This window comes from Lathyrus oleraceus, chromosome 7 (assembly GCF_024323335.1).
Source record: "Lathyrus oleraceus cultivar Zhongwan6 chromosome 7, CAAS_Psat_ZW6_1.0, whole genome shotgun sequence".
NCBI classification, from domain to species: Eukaryota; Viridiplantae; Streptophyta; class Magnoliopsida; order Fabales; family Fabaceae; genus Lathyrus; species Lathyrus oleraceus.
In genome coordinates, this window is record NC_066585.1 from 50,573,856 (window position 1) to 50,598,767 (window position 24,912).

Below are 24,912 nucleotides of genomic sequence, written 5' to 3' on the forward strand. Positions count from 1 at the left end.
CCAGAAGAAAATCAAAGGGAAACGTTTGAGATCTCCTCGAGCAGTGTGCATACTGTTGGGATTAGACATTCATTAATGAGCCTTAATCATTTTCCCCCAAGCGTGCTAACTTGTGCTTTGTGCTAACGCTGAATAGTGTGTCGTTTTGCATGTGTTTTCGTTTAGGGTATTTAAACACTTTTTCTCACATTTCACACATTATCACTCTCACTCACTCCCAAACCCTCTCTGAAGCATTTTTGCAAACACTTCATCTTCACCTTCTTCTTCATCAACTATGGATGCTCAACAACAACAAGTTTTCAACTTTTCTCAGCAAATGGAATCCAACACCACTGCCCAAAGTTCAAGCATTCCAACTCCAACGGTTACAGGCGTTTCCATTACTCCAGTGTACAAGGAACCCCATATTCTTGATCGTCAACCTCACATTAACCTAGCAACTCCCTTTGAGGGCCTGGATGTGTTATGTGAAACACTGGTGGACTTCGACAACATGAGGAGAAATGGAGTAGATCTTACTGAAGAACTCCGTATACAAGGGTGGGAAAACTACTTCCAAAGGCTTTATGGCCCTGTTTACCCAAATCTCATCAAAGAATTCTGGAGATTTGCTGATGCTGATGACCACTTCATCGTCTCCTTCGTATTGGGGGTAAAGATAGTGATTACTGAAAAGTCAATTGCTTCTTTACTAAACATGGAGAAAACTGGAGGAAAAAGGATTTACAACATCAACCCTAGGTCAAGGCGCATTGCTGAAGTAATCAATCCAACCATCTTCAAACTCAACACTGAAGGAAATCCTTCAAAGAACAAAGAGCTTCATCAGAACCTCAGAGTATGGCTCAAGATCATTCTGGGAACCATTCATCATCGCCCAGCATCAAACTCCTCTGACTACATCAATGCAGATCAGAAGTGCATTCTTTATTGCATTCACAAGGGTGTAAAGCTCTGCCTTCCTGCACTTCTTTTCAGATATCTCAGAGACTCTGTAAGGGAGACAAGAAACAACATGAAACCCAGATCCTACATCCCTCTGGGAAGGCTTATATCTGATGTTTTCATTGAGAATGGGTTGGTAGATCATCTGGAGAAGAACAGGCTGATGCAAGATCTGGCGATAGATACTGGAAGACCTTTGAACGCCAGAAATCTCAAGAGTATGGGAATTCTGAAGAAGATTCAAGTCAGACCCACTATGGATACCTCCTGGGATGCCTTGAAAGATCAGAGGAAGCTGCCCCATGGTCTTGCAAGGTTCTTCAAGAATGAACCTGTAGATGCAATCCTCCACTACATGCAACGTCTGAAGGATGAAGGAGTCGACATATCTGATTTCAGATTGGACGATTGTCTAGATTCAGAAGAAGACTTTGTCAGATTCAAAAGAGGTCCCCCTAAGAATAAGTCTTCAAAGGCAAAGAGAGCAAGAATAGGAGAAACTTCTGGAACCAGATCTCCAGCGCCTCTGCAAGAAACTACTGGTACGTCTGCTCCCTCTATTCCCTCTGAACAACTTATGGCTTCTTCTAATCCTCTCCCAACACCACCCATATACACAACCTCTGAAACCCCACCTTCTACAACCAGAATCTCACTACCTCCACCTCAAATTAATCTTGCCCAAACATCTTTACCACGTTCTGAAGAAATGAACCAAACCACTTCCTCTTCATCATCTTCAGAACCAGAATCACCTCCATACCTTATCCTCTCCTCAGACCCAGAAAACTCTGATCCTAGCTCTCCAACATTAGCCCAACTTCAGGCTCTAAACCACAACTCTGAACAACCACAACAACCTCCACTTGAATCTGAAGCAACTTCACCTCTCCCAGAACAAACAACCAACATCCCTTCTGAAGACCAACCTTCTGAAACTCAACCCTCTGACCTCCACACCTCTGATATCACCCCTCCAAACACCTCAGCTGAACCTGAAGCTGAACCTGAACCTCAAACATTAAATCTCAGCCCTCCAACCTCTTCACCTCAAACCTCTGAACCTAACCTTTCTGTACCTACCCTTGAGGAAGCCATAATGTTGGTCGCAGGGGCTTCAGTATAAAAGGTCAAGTCTCTGACCATTAACTCTGAAGTCAGTGATGATCCTGACTCTGTAAGGACACACTGGAACAGAGTCATTGGTTGGATGACCTCTGAGGCTTTTAAGCTGAAGAACATCTCTGAGCAAGTCAGAAATGGCTACATCAGAGATGCTGAGGCAAGACTCCAGGAAAGACTTGCAAGAGAAGCTGAAGCCAGAAGGCTTGAGGAAGAGAGACTAGCAAGAGAGGCTGAAGAAGAAGCCAGAAGGCTGGAGGAAGAAAGAGCAAGGGAAGCTGAAATCCTAAGGGTAAAGGAAGCTGAAGTTAAAGCTCTGGCCGATGCTGCTGCTGCTGCCGAAGCTGAAGCACAAGCTGCTGCTGAAGCTGAAGCAAAGGCTGCTGCTGAAGCACAGCAGGCTCTGACTCAGGGGGAGTCCTCATCAGTTGTTCCTATGGTTCTCCAGACACTTGAAGAACTCAAGAACGATCAGAAGGAACTTCGTGCCAGAATGGATAAACAAGACTCTGTCAACGACAACATTCAGAACATGCTGGCTCTATTGCTTCAGAGAAGGCCTCCGCCTCCCAACCCCTAGGCACTTAGGATTTTTGCTTGCTTGTTGTTTTGCCTTCTTTGTTTCTGATGTTTACTTGTTCCTTTTTGCCTCTGTTGCTTTTTATCTGAATACAATGTTTTTCTCTTGAATTATTTTTATTTCTGCTTTGTCTTTTTTATTCTGACAAAACACTACGCCAAAAAGTGCTTTTGGCAGCACCAAAAAGAAAGCGCTTTTTAAAAAAAGCGCTGTAATAGCTTGAAAAAAAATTCGCCTATGCAAAGAAAGCGCTTTTAAGGTAAAAGCGCTCTTATAGGTCTCCACTTATGAAAGCGCTTTTAAGGTAAAAGCGCTCTTATAGGTCTTAGTCTCACATCTATGAGTTTCACACTTATGAAAGCGCTTTTAAGGTAAAAGCGCTCTTATAGGTCTCATGGGTTTCACACTTATGAAAGCGCTTTTAAGGTAAAAGCGCTCTTATAGGTCTCAGTCTCACATCTATGAGTTTCACACTTATGAAAGCGCTTTTAAGGTAAAAGCGCTCTTATAGGTCTCATGGGTTTCACACTTATGAAAGCGCTTTTAAGGTAAAAGCGCTCTCATAGGTCATTTATAAAAATTATAATAAATCTAATATTACAAAATCCCTGACTTTCAAAAATCCCTCTTTCACTCTCTCTCGTTCGAAGCTCTCGCTGCCCTAGAAAAAATTCCACAGAGTACCTGGAAATCTCAACGATAAACACTGCAAATTTGAAAGAGACTGCATTCGAAAGAGAAGGATTCAATACCTGGAAATCTCATTGCGTTTTAAGGTTAGGTTTTCGTGTCTTTCTGTTTTTCCCTAGAAGTCAAAGAATAGGTGGTCGATTTTGGTTTGAATGGACTTGCATTGCTACATTATGGGTTATTTATTCCTCATTTCTCTCTATAAATATTCCAGAACCTTCCTTCTTACAGTCAGTGTCCGAACTCCGATCTCAACCATCCATTGTAAGTTCCGCCACCAAACTCTCAAATTTCCACTCCGTTTTCCTCTTTTTGATTCTGATCCGTTTTGTTTCTCCTTGAATTTCAACGTGATTGATTCATTGTTTCAGATTTGTGTAAAGTTGAAGAAAATGGCGACAAAGAGAAGCGTTGGAACATTGAAGGAAGCTGATTTGAAGGGAAAGAGGGTTTTCGTTAGGGTTGATCTAAACGTTCCTTTGGATGATAACTTGAACATCACCGATGATACCAGAATCCGTGCTGCTATTCCTACCATCAAGTACTTGACTGGTTATGGTGCTAAAGTCATCCTCTCCTCCCATCTGGTAACCCTTCTATACTCTCTTTGCATGACTGTAATTTGTGTTTTCATTAGATTGATTACTTTTACTAGTTTTATCTTTGTTAATCATATTGCAAAGATTCGGTGTTGTTGTTATGGCTTTTGTTGTGATTTAAGTTAATTTTCCATTTGAGTTAGATCCGGTAAATATTTTAATTTAAAGGTTGAAGTAATGGGTATGTGGTTTCTGTTTTAATTTTGCTTATTTTGCATATTTCAATGTTGAGATGTATTGAAGAGGAGTTTGAGAAACTATGAATGTTTGATAGTAGTAGTAACTTGAAATTAATTCTTGAATGTGTTGTTTTCAGGGACGTCCAAAGGGTGTAACACCTAAGTACAGTTTGAAGCCCCTTGTACCAAGGTTGTCTGAACTTCTTGGATCCGAGGTGTGTGTTTACTAAACTGGTCTGTTTGTTCTATTTTGGGATTATATCAAACCATTCTTATTTGCTGGTTTACTTTTTTTTAATTATGTTGATTTCTCTTGATTATTATAGGTTACGATTGCTGGTGACAGTATTGGTGAGGAGGTTGAGAAGTTGGTTGCACAAATTCCAGAAGGTGGTGTTTTGCTTTTAGAGAATGTGAGGTTCCACAAGGAAGAGGAGAAGAATGATCCTGAATTTGCCAAGAAGTTGGCTTCCCTTGCTGATCTTTATGTGAATGATGCATTTGGCACTGCTCATCGTGCTCATGCTTCTACAGAAGGTGTTGCTAAATACTTGAAGCCCTCTGTTGCAGGATTCCTCATGCAGAAGGTATGTTGGAAGTAAATGTAATTCCATGATATATTTGACAGTGTTGTTAATTAGTGGCTATAGTAGAAGCAATGCTATAGAACTATAGTGAACATCACTATTTTTGTGATATTTATTCATTGTATGCGATCTTCATTACAGAAGAAGAATGGGTTGCTTTTGTAGCCCAAAGAAGAGACGAAAATTTCAAGAAAGTGAGTGCCACAAATCGCGAGAGAGCGTCAAATCCCACGTATGCATACAAAAAAGGGCGTTTGGGATATGCACGCTTAGAGGAAAAAATTGTAAGTATACAAAAATGCTACGATCTTATTAATTGTCTCAATGTGTTATAATTGATTATCTTATTATTTGTGTCAATGCGTAGTTAGACGAGGGATCTTCCAGTGACTTCTTTGCCAAAAAAAGTGCTTTTGTGCCTCGATACCAGATATCTCTTGAAACACTTGTTGACTCATCAGATATGGCAACAGCTGGTGCTATTCGCTTACTGGATATGGAGGAAGATATCTTTGGTTATTCATGCACTGAAACAATCGGAAAAGAAGATCTGGAACATATTTTTCGGCATCAAGAATTAGGCGTCGGTGTTATACACACATACATCCGGTAATCCGATCTATATATTATTTAATTACTTGAACAATTTATTTACACATTTCAATAAAAATAGTCTAATGTTTATTATGTTTTTATTAAAGGTTCTTGTATGACAATTTCATGCGCGGGAATGATCAATTGTCAAACAGATTCCGTTTCGTGTCTTCCTCCCTGGTCAACAAAGCATTAATTTGTAGGGAACCGGATTCATGTAGAGAGTACTTAGTCAAGAGATTCATGGCCAGCAGTACAAACAACTTGTATCTTTGGCCGTATAATTCAGGGTTAGATTTTAATTCTAAGTTTATTCTAATCTTTAATTGTTTCTTTTACGTAAAAAATTTCCATATAAACTTTTGTTTTAATTTATAGGTGTCACTGGTTGTTGCTTGCTATTGATCCTTTAAAAGAAGTGGTATATTTTCTGAATTCGATAGATGGTGAATGGACAAATTATCCGGATATGAAGCAATTAGTTGATACGTAAGTGAGACTGTTCTAAATATTCGTATATATTTATGTGAGATTGTTCTAAATATATGTTTTTATTTTGTTAGATCAATAAAAGTGTTCCGATCTCAAAGACAAGCTCGAGTACCACGTACTAAATCCAGCAACATTACGTGGATAAAAGTGCAGGTACTTTAATTTTCACAATTTTGCTTATAATAGTGATGCTACTTGATAAGAAAAGATAACTATACATTCTTATTTATTTTTCTATGTAGTGTCCTCTACAGCGCAACGGTATCGATTGCGGATACTTTGTAATGAGGTTTATGAGGGAAATCATTAATATGAATCAAATAGAGATTCCAATCACGGTATGGATTTATAACTTAGGATTTGTTTTAATATTTATCGAATATTTCATATTATTTATTACTTTTAACTAAATCATGCATATTATGTTTTGTTATGTAGTACTTTGATGAATACAAGTGTGCTCATTACACGAGACTGCAGTTGGAACAAATCAAGGAGGAATTGTGTCAATATTTTATTGAGAAAAGATTAATTAGTATATAATGGTTTCAAAATAACATGAATACTTTGATGAAGAATGGTTTCTGGTTGGCAAGTGTATAGTTCTTTATATTTTTAACAGATTAGTTATGACTCCAAATAGGCCGTATAACATATTAGTTTTGACTTGTGTATAGTTCTTTATAATTTTAGTGATATCTTTAATTTCATGGATAGATTAATGTGTTCATTCTTGTGTTGGTTTGCTTTAAAAAATTACAAATGCTTGAATTATGACTCCAAATGTGTTCAGTGCCTATCTATCCTTGTGTTGGTTTGCTTGAATTATGACTCCAAATGTGTTCATTCTTGTGTTGGTTTGCTTGTGTTGGTTTAAAAAATTACAAATGCTTGAATTATGACTCCAAATGCTTGAATTAGAGAGGCTTGATTTACAGGTTTATGGGATTATTCCCAAAAAATATTACAGGTTGAAATGGTAGGGTTAAACTGAAGGCAGCGTTTTGTTATTTTACTAGAGGAAAAGACAGCGCTTTTTAGTAAAAAGCGCTGCTAAAGGTTGTCAATAGAGAGCGCTTTTTACTAAAAAGCGCTGCTAAAGGTTGTCAATAGAGAGCGCTTTTTAGTAAAAAGCGCTGCTATAGGTTGTCAATAGAGATCGCTTTTTACTAAAAAGCGCTGCTATAGGTTGTCAATAGAGAGCGCTTTTTAGTAAAAAGCGCTGCTATAGGTGGTATATAGACAACCTTTAAGAGCACTTTTTACTCAAAAGCGCTGCTAAAGGTTGTCAATAGAGAGCGCTTTTTAGTAAAAAGCGCTCTTAAAGGTTGTCTATATACCACCTTTAGCAGCGCTTTTTACTAAAAAGCGCTCTCTATTGACAACCTTTAGCAGCGCTTTTTAGTAAACAAAAAGCGCTGCTAAAACCTATAGCAGCGCCACCTACGGCAGCGCTTTTAAAGGCCAAAAAAAGCGCTCTCATAGGTCTTTTTTGGCGTAGTGAAAAGGGGGAGAAGTCATTAATAGCTCTGATGAAAATACTGTCTAAATACCTTAAGCACTCTGCTACATATTTTTCTTAAAAATAAATTTATCTAACTCTAGACTTAAGAAATTGCAGAAGGTATCAAGAAACCTCATTGCTTGGAAGCTCTGGTAAGAACTTCTGAACTCCCTAGCCTATCTCAGGGGGAGCTCTTGTCTATCTGATCTGATATTGTTTATGTTTCATCTGCTAATTAAGTTTGTTTTGTCATCATCAAAAAGGGGGAGATTGTAAGAACAAAAATTGTTCTACAACAGATTCCATGATTTTGATGATAACAAAGGATGAAACCAAAAATGGCACCCTAACGAAAAGTTTCTAAGTGTGCAGGGTTCTAAGGAAAGAAGGAAGAAATCATCAGATACAAAATCATATCAGATACAAATTATCAGAAGACCAGAAGCATCTGAAGTAGAAACACGTTCAAGAAAGTCTAACTCTAAGCAAAACAGCAAAGTATCAGAAGCATCTGAACAAGAAGTACGCTCTAGAAGTTCTGACTCTGAACAACGGTATGTCAAACTCCAGAAGTTCTCAGCGCTATCTGAAGTAACCATCAGAACTCAAAAGAGATCAACATCAGAAGTTAGATAGCAAGATTCCAAGATCTCCAGAAACACGAAGACCTTGATTATGGAATTGCTAAATAAGGAAGAGTAACGTTAACTTCAAGTAAAGTTATGGAAATGGACTTCCTAATACAGAAAGAGACGTTAACTCCAAATTCAAATGAATAGGAACTATTTTTGGAAAGTAATCATTCAAGGAGAGAAAGTTGCTTTGGCAACAAGCAACATAAGTTATGGCACTAATTATTATTCAAGAGTTATTATCTGCTATGATTTTTCAACGGATCCTTCTCTTCTATATAAAGGATTACAAATCAACATTGAGAGATACAAGTACAACATTACAAGATTTTACTGAAACATCAACTTTGAGAGGTTAGAGAAAGCAAGCTTACACAAAAACATTTTTCATCTCTCTCAATTTTTCACAAAGCTTTTGCTTGAAACGTAAAACACTTTGTTCTTACTGTTGTAATATTTGCTTATCTTAGAAGCACTCTAGATTACATAAGTTTTTATCTTTGTTGTATTTCCTCAAGTGACTCTGTGTAGTCTGTATACTTGAGAGGACTGAGAGATCTTTCTCTTAGACGTTGTTTGTAATCAATCTTTCAAGATTAGTGGATTAAGTCCTTGTTGAAGGCGAAATCACCTTGGCCGGGTGGACTGGAGTAGCTTTGTGTTATAAGCGAACCAGTATAAAAATCCTTGTGTGATTTTCTTTTTGAAAAAGCGCTTATTTTCCAAACAATTCAAACCCCCCCTTTCTTGTTTTTCTCACCTTCACCCCGGATCATTGATTTTTTATCAATATCCCCAGCGAGTCATCTTTCATCTACCCTTTTGTTGGTAATGATTGTTTCTCCCCCTAGTTGGTCACCTATTATATGCCCAGTAACCGGTATCCCTGGTGTTCCTTCCATTCGAGAGTATTATCTACGTTATGACGGTAATAGATAATATATCTCATACACTCTTCTGGTCGGAGCCTTCTGTCCTTCCCCAGCTGAGTAAGATTCGTATTCCTTTGTTTCGGAATCGAGTATCCATCCTATAAACAAGTTTGCGTCTTGCTTCTTTCGGATGATGAGTGTTTTGGAAGTAAAAACCAATTCACGCCTCGGTCGGTCACCTATTATATGCCCAGTAACCGGTATCCCTGGTGTTCCTTCCATTCGAGTATATTATCTATGTTCTGACGGTAATAGATAATATATCTCATGCGCTCTTTGGTTGAAGCCTTCTGTCCTTCTCCAATCGAGTAAGATTCGTGTTTCCCTTTGTGGAGTCGAATGTCCATCCTAGTCGTGTTTGCTTTTGAAGCCCTTCTTTCGGATGATGAGTGTTTTGGGAATATTCCCCAATTCACGTTGGTCGGTCACCTATTATATACCCAGTAACCGGTATCCCTGGTGTTCCTTCCTTTCTGCTCCCTTTTATGACCTTGGTCCCCTGTGGAGTCAGATTTTCCTGAGTTGAAATATACCTTTTTAGGTCTTCCTCAGATGTTTGAAGTTTTGATATCTCTCACCCTCATACCGGTCTTTGATATTCATTTCTTCTTGAGATTGTTACCCAGTAACTGGTAACACCTCATTCTTTTTATTTCCCCAGGATTGTCTTTTTAGACATCCCCAGTGGAGTCCCTTAGTGGATTGTTTTTGCCCGGATTTTTATCCGAAGTATCCATTGCGGATAGTTTTGCTGTGTTGGCATATTCCCCAATACATGCATTTTCCCCAGCAGGGATATTTTCTTCATTCTTCCCCAGCCTGTTTCCGGATTTTTTATCCGAAGTATCCTTTGTGGATAATTCTGCTGTATTGGCATATTCCCCAATACATGCACCTTCGAGTCAATTTCGAGTCTTTCCATTGGATTTATTCCCTTTGGAAACTCTTTTCCCCATTTTTAAGTCGTGACCTGCTCACGCATTTTTCAATCCTTTGTTCCCCAGTAGGGTCTTTACCCCATATAATGAACCATTCATGGGAGTTGTCTTTTTCTCCAATTTGTTCTTTTCTTCTTTGTAGACACATATCCCCACATAGAGTTTTGTCTTGCATACATACATTTGCATCATGAGGTCTCTTAGGGACCAAAATTTGTCTCTTTGTTATTATTTAAGCCCATTCTACCTCGTCGAGACGAAGATTTTAACCTTCACTTCTCCGGCTAGAATGACCTTAAATAGGGGCATCTGTAAGACCCTAATTTTGTCCCTAAGATCCCTCATGGCATCATAGCACTTCATTGCATAGCCTCAAGGATCTTTGAGCATCTTGGCTTCCTTTCCCCTGTGGGTAGGGATCTCTTTTGAGTGGTTTTGATCACCAGGCATACTTGCATTGTATATCATTGCTTTTATCATTTCATTTACTAACAAAAAAGTACAAAAATATGTCATTAATCTTTGTTACTTGCAGCTTAAGCAAACACAGGTCAAGCACTTCTTGAGCATCCTTTGTGCAAGAGATGATGGTATTTTCTTGAGATGCAGACCATATGATCATTTTGATGAGCTTATATGAGTTATGGTTCCATTTTAGAGCATTTTTTCCAAGTGTTGGAGATTCAAATTCATCAAAGCATTTTTAGGTCATCTGAAGACCCAGACAGTCCACTGCAAGTCAACTAAGGACTTGTCAACTAAGGACTTTGAGGCTAGGGAGGTGATTGAGACACTTCGTTCATGTTCAAACAAGGTTCATTTGACATTTCAAACATCCATATTGAAGATTTTGAGGTCAAGTAAAAAAATTCCCAAAATGGAAAATGACCTATAATTTCAAATTTCCAAAAATGGCAAATTTTCAGTCCAAATTCAACTTGACTTTCCAACATCAAATAAGCTTCAAATGAAATTTTGTTGAACATGAAAGTTAAAGATATCTCTCTCCCATTTCCAAAAAGTCCAAGATCATGAGCATATGATGAATGGTTGAGAAGTTATGATCAAATAATTGCCAAGTGTGCATGGAACTTCAACAAGCCATAACTTTTGATCCAAAGCTCCAAATTGAGTGCCTCTTTTTGCATATTTCTTCTCATGACCTATAATTTCCAAATCCAACATGGCATTGCATGAAATTTATTCACATGACCATTTGTCCATGCATGAACATTTTGGAGTAAAAATCAAGAATTTAAATTTTATTGATCATGCATGCAAAATACCAATTCCATGTTGATTATTGGCTGATTTTAAGTGATTTCAAGGCCCAGCATGGTACTGTTCACGTATAGCATGTACATGCTAAGCTCACTTGCATTTTTTACACTACACCTCCTATTTCACTAATCATGCTTAGCTTTGGCTTAATTTTCGTTTCAGTATCATTAGCAGACCATATAAAAGCAAAACCCTAATTTCATTGAGGGAGAACAACACTTAAATCTGAGAATTTCCAAATTTCTTCAAAATTCTCTCTCTTTGAAAATCCAAATTTCTTGACACAAACCTTCATTCTCTTTGCATATTCGTGACCCCTGAGTAATTCTGAGAAAGAATCATCATCTGGACTGTTCATTTGAGCTAGATTTCGAGCCATACAAGCACATGAATGTGAAGATGGAGTTCTGAAATTGAGTTGGATTTGGGGGCTTTCAGTCGCTTCTTGGTGCATAAAGCTTCATAACAAGAGCTCAGGAGTTGATCTGGACACTTGCAAGGCTTTGGATCCACTGTTTCATTGTTCTACTCTTCAAGAGGTAAAAACTCGAATTTCATAATCCTTCAAATAATTGCCATGTTTAAGTAGATCTTTGCCTGCTGATCATTCCAATATAGATTTCATAGAATTTGGATGATTATTGAGTGAGTTATGCATGTTAGAAGTTTTGTAGATTCACATGTTTTCTCTTTGATTTGCATGATATGTGATGAATTAATGTGAAATAATGCTGGATTTAGAATGTACGTGGCATGAGCTTTCATTTGGAATAGATATTGCACAATTCTGGATTTTTTTTTGCATGAAGTCACTGTAGAGTCACCGTCTTCACGAAGAAGACGGTGGTTTCCTCCCTGCGTGACCGTGTGCTCCGCCGCCTGCAACTAGCAGTGCTGGCGTTAGGGTTTTGTCCCTGTGTGTGCCACATGAGCGTCCTGCTAGCAAAACGATTGGTTGTGCTTTCGCTGACCATGCCACGCGTTTCTTTGACCGCTGTGTTGGCATGCCAACACATTAGTGAAACTCAGCGTTTCATCCCTTTTTGGTTTTTATTCATTTCAGCGCCTCATTTGAATTTCTACAGGGTTCGATCCCTTCTGGTAGTGCATTTTCAAATTAATTCTCATTTTACCTTTCCCTCCATAATTTCATGTACATTTTCCACATTTTATTTCAAATATTTTCCAACATTCAAAAAATCATATAAAATTGAAAACACATCCAATTAATTCCCAATTTTTTGCAAAATGTTCACATGAATGTCTATTATTTTTTTTGGTAGTTTCATGATTTTATCATCTCTGGATTTTGAATTATGGACTGTTGATTGATCATATATGCAAAATGTGACATGCTTCATTCTTTCTATTGTGAAATGCTCAATAATGATCCAATTGCCATGAAATTTTGTGTGATGGTTCCTAACATGATGCTTGACCTGTGAGGCTTGGTTTGGTATTTTTCTCATTTTTCATCCCTGTTTTATGCACATGATTGTATGGTGTGACAATGTGTGTCACACAATTTGATGTCATACTTGTGCATTTTCATTTCTAGGTCAAGTGAGCTCCTCTGTTTCCAATTTTTGGCATGATAATTGTGTTAGACATGTTGTGTGTACATAAAAATTTCCATGATTTTTTGATTCATTTCTGTTTTGATATGGAATTTTCATTCTTAATGATCAATTGTGTGCTTTGAAATTGCCTTTGTCTTCTCTTCCTCACTACATGACTTTGCCTCATGCTTTTGACTTTGTCCTTTTTAGGACATGTTCTCACTTGTTTAAATGAGCTTTATGTTGAATATTGGTTGCTGTTTTGACTTTTTGCTATGCCTTTGACCCTAGTCTTTGTATTAGTGGTTTGTACTCACTTTTTGAGCTTTGTATTTCAGGTTCAAGCAAATTAGTCATAATGATTGATATGATCTCATTGCTTGAGATACAAGTTACTTTGGTTAACTAACCTTGCTGTTTTGTAGGTCATTTGAATGATGAAACAATTTGAGTTGCTTGCACTTTGTACTTTGCTTTGTGTAACACTGTTGATTGGTTTTGTCTGTTTTCTGTTTATCTGTCTGAGTTACTAATTGACTAGCCTTTTTTACAGATACTTTAGTAGCTTTAACTCATTACTTGAGTTGCTTTGCTTTGCTTGTGGTTGGCATACCACTTAGGTAATTTCTTTTCTCCATTTAGTCTGGAAGACCTGCTATCTTTGGCAGGCACCTATCTGAAGCCCTCCTTAAGAGGCCATGTTTTTTATTGTTTAAATTTGGTGCTAAAGACCTCAATGAGGCATGGTTACATGTAAAGACCTCCTAAGTGAAGAGGCATTGGCAGATAGAAGGGATGTGCAATCCATCCCCTGCTATTCAGTTGAGTCTTTCATTTTGCTCGCACTACGTGCTGATGCATTTTGAATAACACCCCAAAATCTTGTCTATAGAGTCAGTCATTGTGGAATAGAGTTCCTCATTCTGGACTCCCACACATTCTTTGATTCAAGCTCACCCAGGCCCGGGTTAAGAGCCATGAGGTCTAATCCTCATCTCTCATTTCATCTGCTCACCCTAACTCTCAATGTTAGTGGTTAAGAGCTTCTGTTTACACTGATACAGCTGGCTTGTTTGTCGAGGTTGACATGACCCCTTGACTAAAGCCCACCCTTTGTGTGTAGCCTCTTGTTTTTGTATAGTGTGTGATTGTTTGTTCATCTGTGCATTGATGTTTGTGTGTGCCTCTGTGCATTGTTTTCATCTTTGAGCATTAATTGTATATCATTTCATGATCGTTGTTCATACTTTGTGACATCCGTTTTGTCCATTGAGGAGTCAATTGTAAGTCCAGCTATTGGCATTTGTTTCCTGTGATCTGGTAGGAGTTGGAACTAAGACCATTGATTGGCATTCCATTTCCTTGGAGTTGAGTGTTAGACCATATATTGGCAACCTGTTTCCTCTTGCTTATTGCATTTGTGTTGTTAGGAGTTGGATTTAAGACCATTGATTGGCATTCCATTTCCTTGGAGTCGAGAGTAAGACCAGCTATTGGCATCTTGTTTCCTCTTGCTTATTTCTCTCTGATACCATGTTTTATCTGCTTTTGCCCTGTGCTTGACCATTCCAAAGGAACTTCCTTGGATCATTTCTATGATCTTGAGAAAGCAACTCCTATTTTGTGGCTGTGTCCCTTAACCCTCACCTCTTGCATGCTTAATCTTTGAATTTTGTTTTCATCCTTAATCCAAGAACCAGAAAACTATTGTGCAAACATTTGACTTGTTTTCAAACTAGAAACCTAGGCCTTATGCCTTTGATTTTCAAACTCTCTTTTCATAACACTTATTGTGAATTGAATCTCTAATCAACTTAGACATGTTTGTGAATACTTCTAATTGGTTAATTCCACTCACTTAATTGTCTTTTGTGATTTCAATGATCACTTCTTAATAAAATTTTCATGCATTAGCCATAGATCTGAGTTATCTTAGTGGTTGATGTGAATCTCACCTTTTGTCCTTAGTGATTGAATTGTAAGACTTCCCTGCTTATTATAGGGTTAACCCCTCACTAGCACGTTGAAGTTGTTCTCACATGGTGGACTTGTTGTTGATTTAGGTTGAGTTTTCTCCCTTTGATAACGAAAGACCTTAAGGCTTTTGTTTAAAATCAATCCACTCACTTTTTGGAAATCTTTTAGCCGAACTACGGCGTTTTGATCCTTATCTTTCATGAAAAGGTACGTAGGCAATGGGTTCATCCATCCAAACACAAAAATAACTAACTTGTACATTCTTTTCTCATCTCTTCAATCAATGTTTACACAATAAATATTTCATAAACAAATAATAATACAACAGTTGTGAAAAGAGGTTCCCTAGGAGTACCTAGGATGTTGTGGGTGCCTAACACCTTCCCGCAACATAATTACCCCCTTACCCAGATCTCTGACCCTCTTTTACTAGTTTTATTTGTAAAACTTTATAGGCTTTTGTTCGCTTTCTAGCCATTCCTTTGGATAAATAGAAGTGCGGTGGCGACTCGATTTATTGTATGATTTACCTCGGATCTAATTAATATTTTCGATGGTGACGAATACACCGCTACAGGGGGCTACGATAAAGTGACCCATATGAATTATCTGGGCTATAGACGGTTGTAGATGTGGGGTTTGATTCTTGATTTTGTGTTTGGGTGGGTGGTATCAACGGGGTGCGATGTTGGATGGTTGGTTGTTGGGTGGTTGGCATGAACTGGTTGTGATGTTGGGTGTTTGGTTGTTGTGTGTATGTGGTCGGTTGATGTTGTGTGGTTGGTTGTTGGGTTTGGGTAGGTTCACATTGGTGTTGGGTGGTGAATTGTTGTGGGGCATACGATGACGAAGCAAGTTAGCGTGGATCCATCAAATACCACGGCTCACATACAAATTGCTGAGTTGTTACCGACCTAAACCATGCCATATATTGTTGAGTGGGTCTTGCACCTTAGATGATTGGTTCGTTCAAGATGTGTTGTCGTCGATTCCTCCATTGATGACACATGTCTTTTGCAAAGTCTCTCCAGTCAGAATAATCCCATTGTGCATCAATCCTTTTTTGATGCCAATTTCCCAAACACGTGGGAGATTCCGGAATCTGTTGTAGCATTCCGAACTGTAGTTTAACCCTGTCACTCTGGTGCATTTCCACCATAGTGAATCAGATAATCGGTGTCTTCGCTGTCCAAACTGCAGCATCGTCATGGTTCACATCATGATTCAGACCCAGATATGGCCTCCAAACAAACTGTAAAACAATACGAAATGGTTAGATGGAAAATAATTTGAGAAGTATTTTTAAATTAAAATATAGTTCGGTAGGATTATTACATCGTCATGTCCAATATGGTTCGATAGATTTCGATAGACTACAATAGCGTGTTTCGGACACCTGTTGTAGTTCATTCCTCTTACTGACTATAGCGATAAATTCATGATCATCAAGCTATGGATAAGCTAGACATCAATAAAATCATAGTCGCCACCGCGCTTTTATTGTTTCCAAGGGAAAAGGGAAAAGTACGAACAAAACCCAAAAGTAAGAACTTTTCAAATCAAAACTAATAAAATGCCAGAGATTACAGTTAAGGGGGTTGGTTACATAGAGGGAAGGTGTTAGCACCCAAAGTGTACTACGTACTCCTAGGGAGCCCTTTTTTGTGTGCATATGTATTTTGTACAAAGTGATGTATACAAACAAATAGAATAGGGGGAAAAGAAAAGAATTCATTAATTATATTTTTGTGTTTGACAAGACCTTCGGTCTTGTGCCTACGTACCAATATAAAAATGAGGGATCAAAACCTCGTAGTTCGTGATACAAATTTCAAAGTGAATGTATTGCTTTTAGTCAAAAAATTAGTTTAAAAGGCACAAAGGCCTAAAATGGCTCGAATGAGTTAGTTCTTTTTGGCTTTTTGAAAGTTTAGGTTAAGTATAATTAAGTTTATTTACAAGTTTGATTAAGAAAAAAAGTTTGAAAATGCAATGGCATAAGGCCAAAGTTTCTAGTTTGCAAAGTGGTTAAAGTTTAGAACAAAACTAGTTCAAGCAAAGAAGAATTTTTAAAAGGAGGGAGAGATTTTGAAATTAAAGAGATGGGGAGGAGATGAAGAGACTAATCATATGCACAAAATTAAAAGTTAAGAGTTGAAAAGATCTGACTAATGGGTAGCAATCCAATAGACAAGAATGTCTTATAGATACCCCAAATTCCCTTGGATATTAGAATCAAGCCACAAACAAAGCATACAATATTATCTTGAAAAGCAAGGCATCAAATAAAGATATCCACATCCAAGCTTAGCCACTCCATGATCTTCTTCAAATTAGCCCATGTAGTAGATGAATTCCACAAGTCACAGGTTCAAAATAACAGCTTCATAATGATCATGTTGCAGATGAACTCAAAGGGATCTTCAATGATGCATCAGATGAAGTTTCAAATTGCAAGCACTTGGTTATATGAAAGTTGGCATTGACCAAGTCCTTTAGCATAGGAATGTTGCCTAAATTCTAAGTCCAATTTGTAGCGGTGTATTCGTCGCTATATGATCTATCGATTAAATCATAAGCAAGAGATACAATGAAATTTCGAGTCGCCACCGCACTTTTATTTATCCAAAGGACTGGCTAAAAAGCGAACAAAAGCCTAAGAAGTTTTACACGTAGAAAACTAATAAAAAGATCAGAGAGTCTGGGTAAGGGGTAAATTACGCAATGGGAAGGTGTTAGGCACCCACTACGTCCTAGGTACTCCTAGGGAGCCCTTTTCACACTTGTTGTATAAGAATTGTTATTTGTTATGACATAAGTATTGTGCAAACATGATTGGGATGATGAGAAAAGAATATACAATTTTATTATTGGGTTTGAACGGATGAACCCGTTGCCTACGTACCTTCCATCAAAGGTAAGGATCAAAATGCCGTAGTTCGGCTAAAAGATTTCCAAAAAGTTGGTGGATTCAATTTTAAACACAAGCACTGAGGCTTTTCATTATCAATGGGAGAACACTCGACCAAAACCAACATCCACCATGCGAGGATAGCTTCGACGTACTAGAGGGGTTAACCCTGTTTTCAGTACGGAAGTCTTACTGTCGACTCACTAAAGATAAGGTGAGGTTTACATCAACCACAATGATAATTGAAACCTATGGCTAATGCATGAAAAGATTAACAATGGACAAAGCCAAAACAAGTGAATGAGTGAAGTTAATTGATTGTGATTATGAAAATGGAGTCAAAGTATGATTAAGATTGATTTGAAAGAAGTGTTATGAAATGAAGTTTGAAAAAAAGTCAAGGACTTGGGTCCAGGTTTTTAATTTGAAAAGCATGAAGATGTTTGCACAATATCTATGTCAAGTTTGAAATCAAAGTGTGAAAAGGTTTAGGACATAATGAGGATGAATGAATGAGGATGGATTGTAAAAATTCTTAGAAGGTTCACTTCTTGAAATCATATAGGGGATGATTCAAGTGTGTCCTTTGGAATAAGCAATAAGCAATAATAAAGTAAACAAACAAATGATACCGGATGCCACTCAATGGTCTTACTCCAATCTCACAAACAAAAAGCGGATACCGGATACCAATAGATGGATTTACACCAGTCTCCTAAAACAGAAATGGATATCAGAGGCCACTCAATGGACTTATACTAATCTCCTCAAAAGTAAAACAAGAGTGAAATATGGAAGTCAACTGCCAATCTATCTGGACTTAGGTTAACTCCACATATGCTCATAGGAAAACCAATGCCACATTACAGGGACTTACAATGGATCCTCACATACAAGAACAGAAGCAACACATGATCATAGGAAAGCAAATGCCAACTTACAGGGACTTACAATTGCAACCTCACATAAACAAACAGAAGCAAAACATGGATGTCAGATGCCAATCTGTCTGGGCTTACTCTAACCTCCACAGTATGATCCTAGGAATACAAATGCCAACTTGCAGGGACTTACAGTTGTATCCTCACATACAAAACAAACAAAACAACATGTGATCATAGGAAAACAAATGCCAACTTACAGGGACTTACAGTTGCATCCTCACAATCAAACAAATGCATCAAGCAGAGACAAGATGAGTGGCCAAGGTGATGGTCTTATACTCACTTCCATATCATAGGAGCAATGGCCAATGGATGGTCTTACAATTGTCCTCAATGGGCAAACAACAATGATAATGTCACAAAGACAAATGAGATGATTATGTATTGGTGAGCAATAAATGATGATAAGTGCATAGAGCATACAAGCAAGCATGTGCATATGAAACAACAAGCAATAAATGAAGTCAAACAGCACACACTATAACCAAACAAGGAGGCTCATTCAAAGGGTCAGGCATTGAAGCCAACTGGAATAGGGTCACAGGTGCTCTTAACCTTGCCATTGAGGGGCTAAGGTGAAGTAGATGAAAGGAGATGAGGGGTGTGCCTCATTGCTCTTATCCCTGATCAGGGAGAGCATTGAATATCAGAAAGTGTGGGAGTTCAGAAAGTAGGAACTCTCTCCACAGATTATTGACTCGATTGATCTTGGGTTAGGATCTCAATGCTACAACCATGTAATGGGAGCAAGGAGAAGACTCACAGAATAGTAGGAGATAGGTTGCTTATCTCTTTGATCTACCAATTGCCTTATTTAAAGGACTTTTCCTGCTTGGGACAAATATAAACACACACAAGCATTGCCTCTTAAGGAGGACTTCAGACAGTTGCCTGGCCAAATAACAGGCCAGGTCTTCCAGACTACATGAAGAAAAGGGATTATACCTCAATGCAAATTGCTAAATATCAAAGCAAAGCAAGTTCAAAGAACTAAGCAACTAATGGTACCTGAAATAGTCAAACAAATCAGTACACAGTTCAACAGTTATAGCAAAAGAGAATAGAATTAACAGTCAACAGATAGGCAAATGAGCAAAGCACAAGACTCAAGTCATATGAGTCAAGCCACCTACAAAACCAAGAGGTTAGCACATGATAAACAATCAAGCTTAATCAAATTTGTATGATCCCTTTGAAGCATTGGTTGCTCAACCTGAAACAATGAACTCAAACATAAGCCAGGAGGCCCCTAGGACAAGCCTAGGGTCAAAAATGAATGAGAAGGTCAAAACAGCAAAGGAAAGTCAACCAAAATCAAGTTCAAACATTTAAGAAGCAAACCCAATTGATTTCATGTTCATATCATGCATCATCATCATTTCATAAACAAAAGAAGTCAAAGCATGGCAAATGGAAGCTCATAGAAGTCAACAGCAAGACTTGCATCAAAAGCAATCATAATCAATTCCAAAAATCAGCAAATAATTCATGGTCAATCACAATCCATAACATAACATGCATATAAAATTTCAGCTCAATTGGATCATGGGAAGATAGTCAATTAAAATCAGAAAGCCAAAACAATTTCAAGCATGCACAAAGAAGTCAACCAAACATGTATCAACTTCAAAAAATCATAACTCAATGACAACAGATGATAAATGAATGGGATCAACACCAATGCAAAGCTTAAGATGTCTAGTATGCACATGTAAAATTTCATGATCATCCAATAAAGTATGAGAATTTCCCAAATGGAATGGCAAGATGTGTCACATAAAGTCAACATTTGACTAGGCAGGGAAGAAAAACTTCAAACAAATAGGAAATGGCATAATTAAATCCAAGAAAATTCACACATAAACTAGACATAGGAGATAAGGCTCATGCAAAATTTCACATTAATTGGAGGCCAGGAAGCATGTCAACAAAAATCATGAAATTGCATATCATTGGTGAGACACAAATTGTCACACCCTATTTCAAAAAATCATATCTCAACAACCAAACATGATAAATTCAAAAACTCTACATCAAAACAAACATGAATGAGTGTAGATTAACCACAAAAAATTTCAGGGTCATTGGATACATCATCGCAATTTCACAATGGTTTTGGCAAAAGGTGTAAAATATGCATACATGTCAAAAACCCTAGTGCCATTAAAAATCCAGCCATCAAAAAAAATCAATAAAAATCATGATAAAAAAGTAGACATTCATGTGAATATGATGAAAAAAATTTCATGAATTTTGGATTTGAAATGCACGAGTTATGATTTTTGTAAGATGAGGAATGAATTTGGAACAAATGAACAAGATGAACATGGTTTAGTGGTCAAAGTGTTGACCGATGGCACAATGGTAATTAACAACCTCATTAATCAAAACGCTGCGCACAGGGAGTAAAAACCAAATGTTCTGATTGGTTGTCACCAATAGAACAGTGTCAATGCACATGCAATACGTGAACAGGGGTTTTCTGGAAATGCAATTAGGGTTTGGCCATGAACAGTGAACATTCATCACTCTCATTCAATCGTGACAATTTTTTTTTCCAGAAATGGACATTGAGCATACCAATAGAATCAGTAAACGACATACAACAAGAATGTAGCATCCATTTCCACTAAATCACTTTAAGCAAAGCAAATCGAGCAAAAACATATTTGAGCATAAAAATTAAAATCCAGATTTCTCATGCATGACTCAACCAATTCATGTGATTCAAGTTGCAATGGACTCAGCAAAGCATGAACTATCTAAAGCATGGCACAATTTGGTAAATGGTGAGACTCGAACACTTACTTGATTTTGAAGAAAAGAGTGGAGCAGTGGTTTTCTGGTTGCAAGAGGTCAAAACAGATGCTCCTTATGCTTTGGAATGATGAATGCTTGAAGCACTTTAGCTCAGCAAGGCTTGGAAACACTCCAATCTCGATTTGCCATTGAAGGGTCCTTTGAAAAACAGAACACGATGCTGCAGCTACAGTTGGTGTTTTATGCTTGAAATGAGCTTACAATGTTGGCCAGATGATGAAGCAAACAAGGGATGCTCAAGTCTTTTGAAGTTTTTGGTCAGAAATGCAAAGATGTGAAAAATCGAAATTGAGAGAGAATGAGTTTTTCTGATGTTTGTGAGGCTGCCACTCTAGGGTTTATTTGACAGAAAATGACTTATATATTGACTGTTTAAGGTTGGTTAATGAAGTGTTAAGCAAGGTTAACTTAAATGAAGCCAAATTGCCAATTGCTAATTTTTCAACATATGCACATGGAGGGTGTGGTTCTGGCCGAATTTGGGCCTTGGACAAGTTTCAAATATCAATTTAAACAAGTTCCAAATGGCCAAATGTGCTGAAAAGGGCTAAATCAAAAAGTCAACTTTTTTCCACACTTGAATTTTAATTAGACAAGTCCAAAAATGCCATTTTGCATGGTGAGGTTTTGATGAATGGTGAATGCATTTTTGGAAAGAGGGGATCAAATAGATCTTGTAGGAAAAAACCCCATCAAAATTGGCCAAGTGGTTCATGAGATATGGCCCTTTGAAGTTCAAGAAATTGTGAAAATGAATTGATCATATCTTGCCAACCATACATGGGATTTGAGAGTTCTTGGACTTTTTGGAAATGGGAGAACAAGATCTTCAACTTTCATGTTGGGCAAAAATTCATTTGAAGCTTTTATCATGATGCAAGTTGAGGATCAAGAAGTTTCCATTTTTGGCAGTTAAAATTACAGGTCCACTTTCTATTTTGGGAAATTTCTGATTTTGCTTCAAATTCTTCCATAATGGTATTTGACATGATATATGAGGCTTGTATAAGCATGAATGAGACCTCCCAGACCAAATCCCATCCTCAAATCACTGATTAAATGGACAGTTGACCAAGTTTGACTTTCTAGGGTTTTGCTTGACTGAAGCACCTTCTGATGAATTCCAAACCCTAATTCTTTGAGACCTTGATTCCAAATGATGTCCCAAGTCATATGAACTCTTGATTATTGATCATGGTGCCCAAATTCTGCAAGAATGGCCACCATCCACTGCAATGCCTGACTTTGACTGATTTTGACCTAATTGGCTTCATCTGCAAGTAACATGGTTAGATGACAATATTTTTGTACTTTTTGGTTAGTAAACATATGAAAAGCAAAGATATACAAATGCAAGACATGCTTGGTGATCAAGAACCAACCACAAGGCAACCTACCCACTAGGAGGGAAGCTAGGGCATGCAATGATCCTTGAGGCCATGATATGATATGATATGGGCCATGAGGGATCTTAGGGCCAAAATTGGGGTCTTACACAATTGTCCAAGATCAAGCCAACAGTCCACACAAAAGTTTTTTAGAGTTTTTATTCTTATTATGTACATTAATGGTCAAAGACCACACAAACAAACAAAATATACACAAACAAAATGTATCACACAATATGGTCCAAATGGACAAAGTGAAAATGACATTAACATAAACAATTAGAATGGTATGAATAATGGCAAATGAATATAGACTTGGAATTAAATGGCATTAAAGTAAATGACTTGGAATTAAATGGCATTAAAGTAAATGACTTGAAATTAAATGTTAGTTGTTAATGAGTTAGAAGTTAGTATTGTTTTGCTTTTGCTTTTTTGTTTTAAGTCATTATTTGGAGAACACTCAACCCACTTATCACAAGCATGGACCCTTGAGCCAAGACATCTTCCAAAGGAAGGAAAAAAGCCCAAGTTTCCACACAATACCATGAAAGAGGAGAGACTTACAATCTCACCAACTAGAATGCTATGCCTTTTGTGTCAAAAATTTAGCGCTATGTTAAGCAATTGTAATTGGACTTATGTAGAAGTCACAACTATTTGAGGTCGGGAAATAGAATTTTGGTGTTAATGCATGTTAGAGACATAGTATAATGGACTATGCTCATGAAACATACCACACACAAAAATAATATGCCAAAGAGGTGACCTAATCTCATCCATACTTATGTTAATTTTGCAATCAACTAGCCTTAGGATTTAGAGATATCATAGGCCAAATGAAATGGATGCATAAAGAAGGGGAATTAGATGAAGAGGGAGGGGAATGGATCAAAACTCAAATTGATCAAAGGAGGACTTTTACCAAGTTAATATCATTCATTCATTTTGGGAGATGGAATGTACGTTCCATCAATCCCCTAAATCCAATGATATTAACCTAGCAAAGTCAAATCAACCTTGACCAAGGCCCAACAACACAAGTCAAACTTACTCAAACCATCATACAAGGTCAACACAATTATTTGACATTTATTCAATTTAAAAATACTAAAATAATGTATTTAAATTAAATATGGTTTGTCAAATTCCTAAAACCCCATCAAAACACCAAAGAAATGGCCATGAGATTTACCATAGGTCAAACAAGGTCAAAGGACCTTGGAGAAAAAATTTCAGAATTTTTAAAGACTTAAAAGTATTTTTAAACAATTAAAAATAATCACAAAATTAATTAAATCATGAAAAATATTAATAATGATCCAAAAAATAATTTTAATTCAAAATATGAAAGAGGAAATTATTTGAAATTTTTTGGTGAAACTCTCATATTTTTTGGATCAATATTAAAATTAATATGAATTAATGAAAATCAAATGAAATAAAACAAAAATAAAAAAATCAAAAAAACGTGAGCCACTTGATCTCCCTCATTAATTGAGGTGGCAGATCAAGTGGATGGAAACACGCGTTCCATGGTGGAACTTAGTCAGCGCGTCACACGCGTGGTAATCAAAACCAACGCCTAAGATTAAAACATTTCAAATGGATCATGTGGTCTGGAGACGTGCCAACATACCGCCGGAGCCAGAACTCCGGTCTTCTTCTCCGGTGGACCTCACCGGACTGGTCCACCCTCAACCATCACCAAAATAAGAAAGGAGGAGATGATCTGAAAGAAAAAATGGCGTAGAGCATGAATCTGACCTTAATTTCAACTAACTCCAAATATATAAAAAGATATGAGGAGTTGAATTTTGAGGTGTGACAAATGAGTTGCTTCGCTTTGACCTCAAAGCAACTCAATCTTCTTGCCTACATTGGTAGGACTTCAGACAATCAAAGATCCAAGAGAATTGATGAGAATTGAGTGAAAATCGAAGAGATGAAGTTTTCTGAAATTTACCTTCAATGTTGTGCAGAAATGGATCTTGCTTGCTTCAACCTTGATTTGATCACACTTGAGAAGCTTGCAGGAGAGGTTTGGCAATGGTACAAAGCTTTGGATCCTGGAGTTTCTGAATCTCCAAACAGTGAGATTCAAACTCAATTTTCAAGTTGAAAATTCTCAGGTTTTCCTTTGAATGGCGAGGGTTTCAATTGGGGGGCAAAGCTGGCGCGCAAGGTTGTTTGAGTTGAGCTCCAATGGCCTATATTTATAGCAATTGGGACTGA

The 24,912-nt window shown here is 37.5% G+C and overlaps 1 protein-coding gene across 1 annotated transcript; it reads left to right on the forward strand.

The window, feature by feature from the left end:
- The first annotated feature begins 3,534 nt into the window (after positions 1-3,534).
- On the forward strand, positions 3,535-4,735 carry LOC127106271 (phosphoglycerate kinase, cytosolic). Its single transcript, XM_051043574.1, has 4 exons — positions 3,535-3,604; positions 3,712-3,927; positions 4,256-4,333; positions 4,445-4,735. Exons 2-4 carry the CDS (start codon positions 3,733-3,735, stop codon positions 4,718-4,720), a joined length of 549 nt encoding a protein of 182 aa, XP_050899531.1. The 5' UTR covers positions 3,535-3,604; positions 3,712-3,732; the 3' UTR covers positions 4,721-4,735.
- The last annotated feature ends 20,177 nt before the right edge of the window (positions 4,736-24,912 follow it).

What these genes read in the sequence shown, in the direction of transcription:
- LOC127106271 (XM_051043574.1), top strand. Translation starts at nt 3,733, where the DNA reads ATGGCGACAAAGAGAAGCGTTGGAACATTGAAGGAAGCTGATTTGAAG. An exon ending in TCATCCTCTCCTCCCATCTG is followed by an intron (nt 3,928 to 4,255) that starts GTAACCCTTCTA and finishes TGTTGTTTTCAG; the next exon opens with GGACGTCCAAAGGGTGTAAC. An exon ending in CTGAACTTCTTGGATCCGAG is followed by an intron (nt 4,334 to 4,444) that starts GTGTGTGTTTAC and finishes TGATTATTATAG; the next exon opens with GTTACGATTGCTGGTGACAG.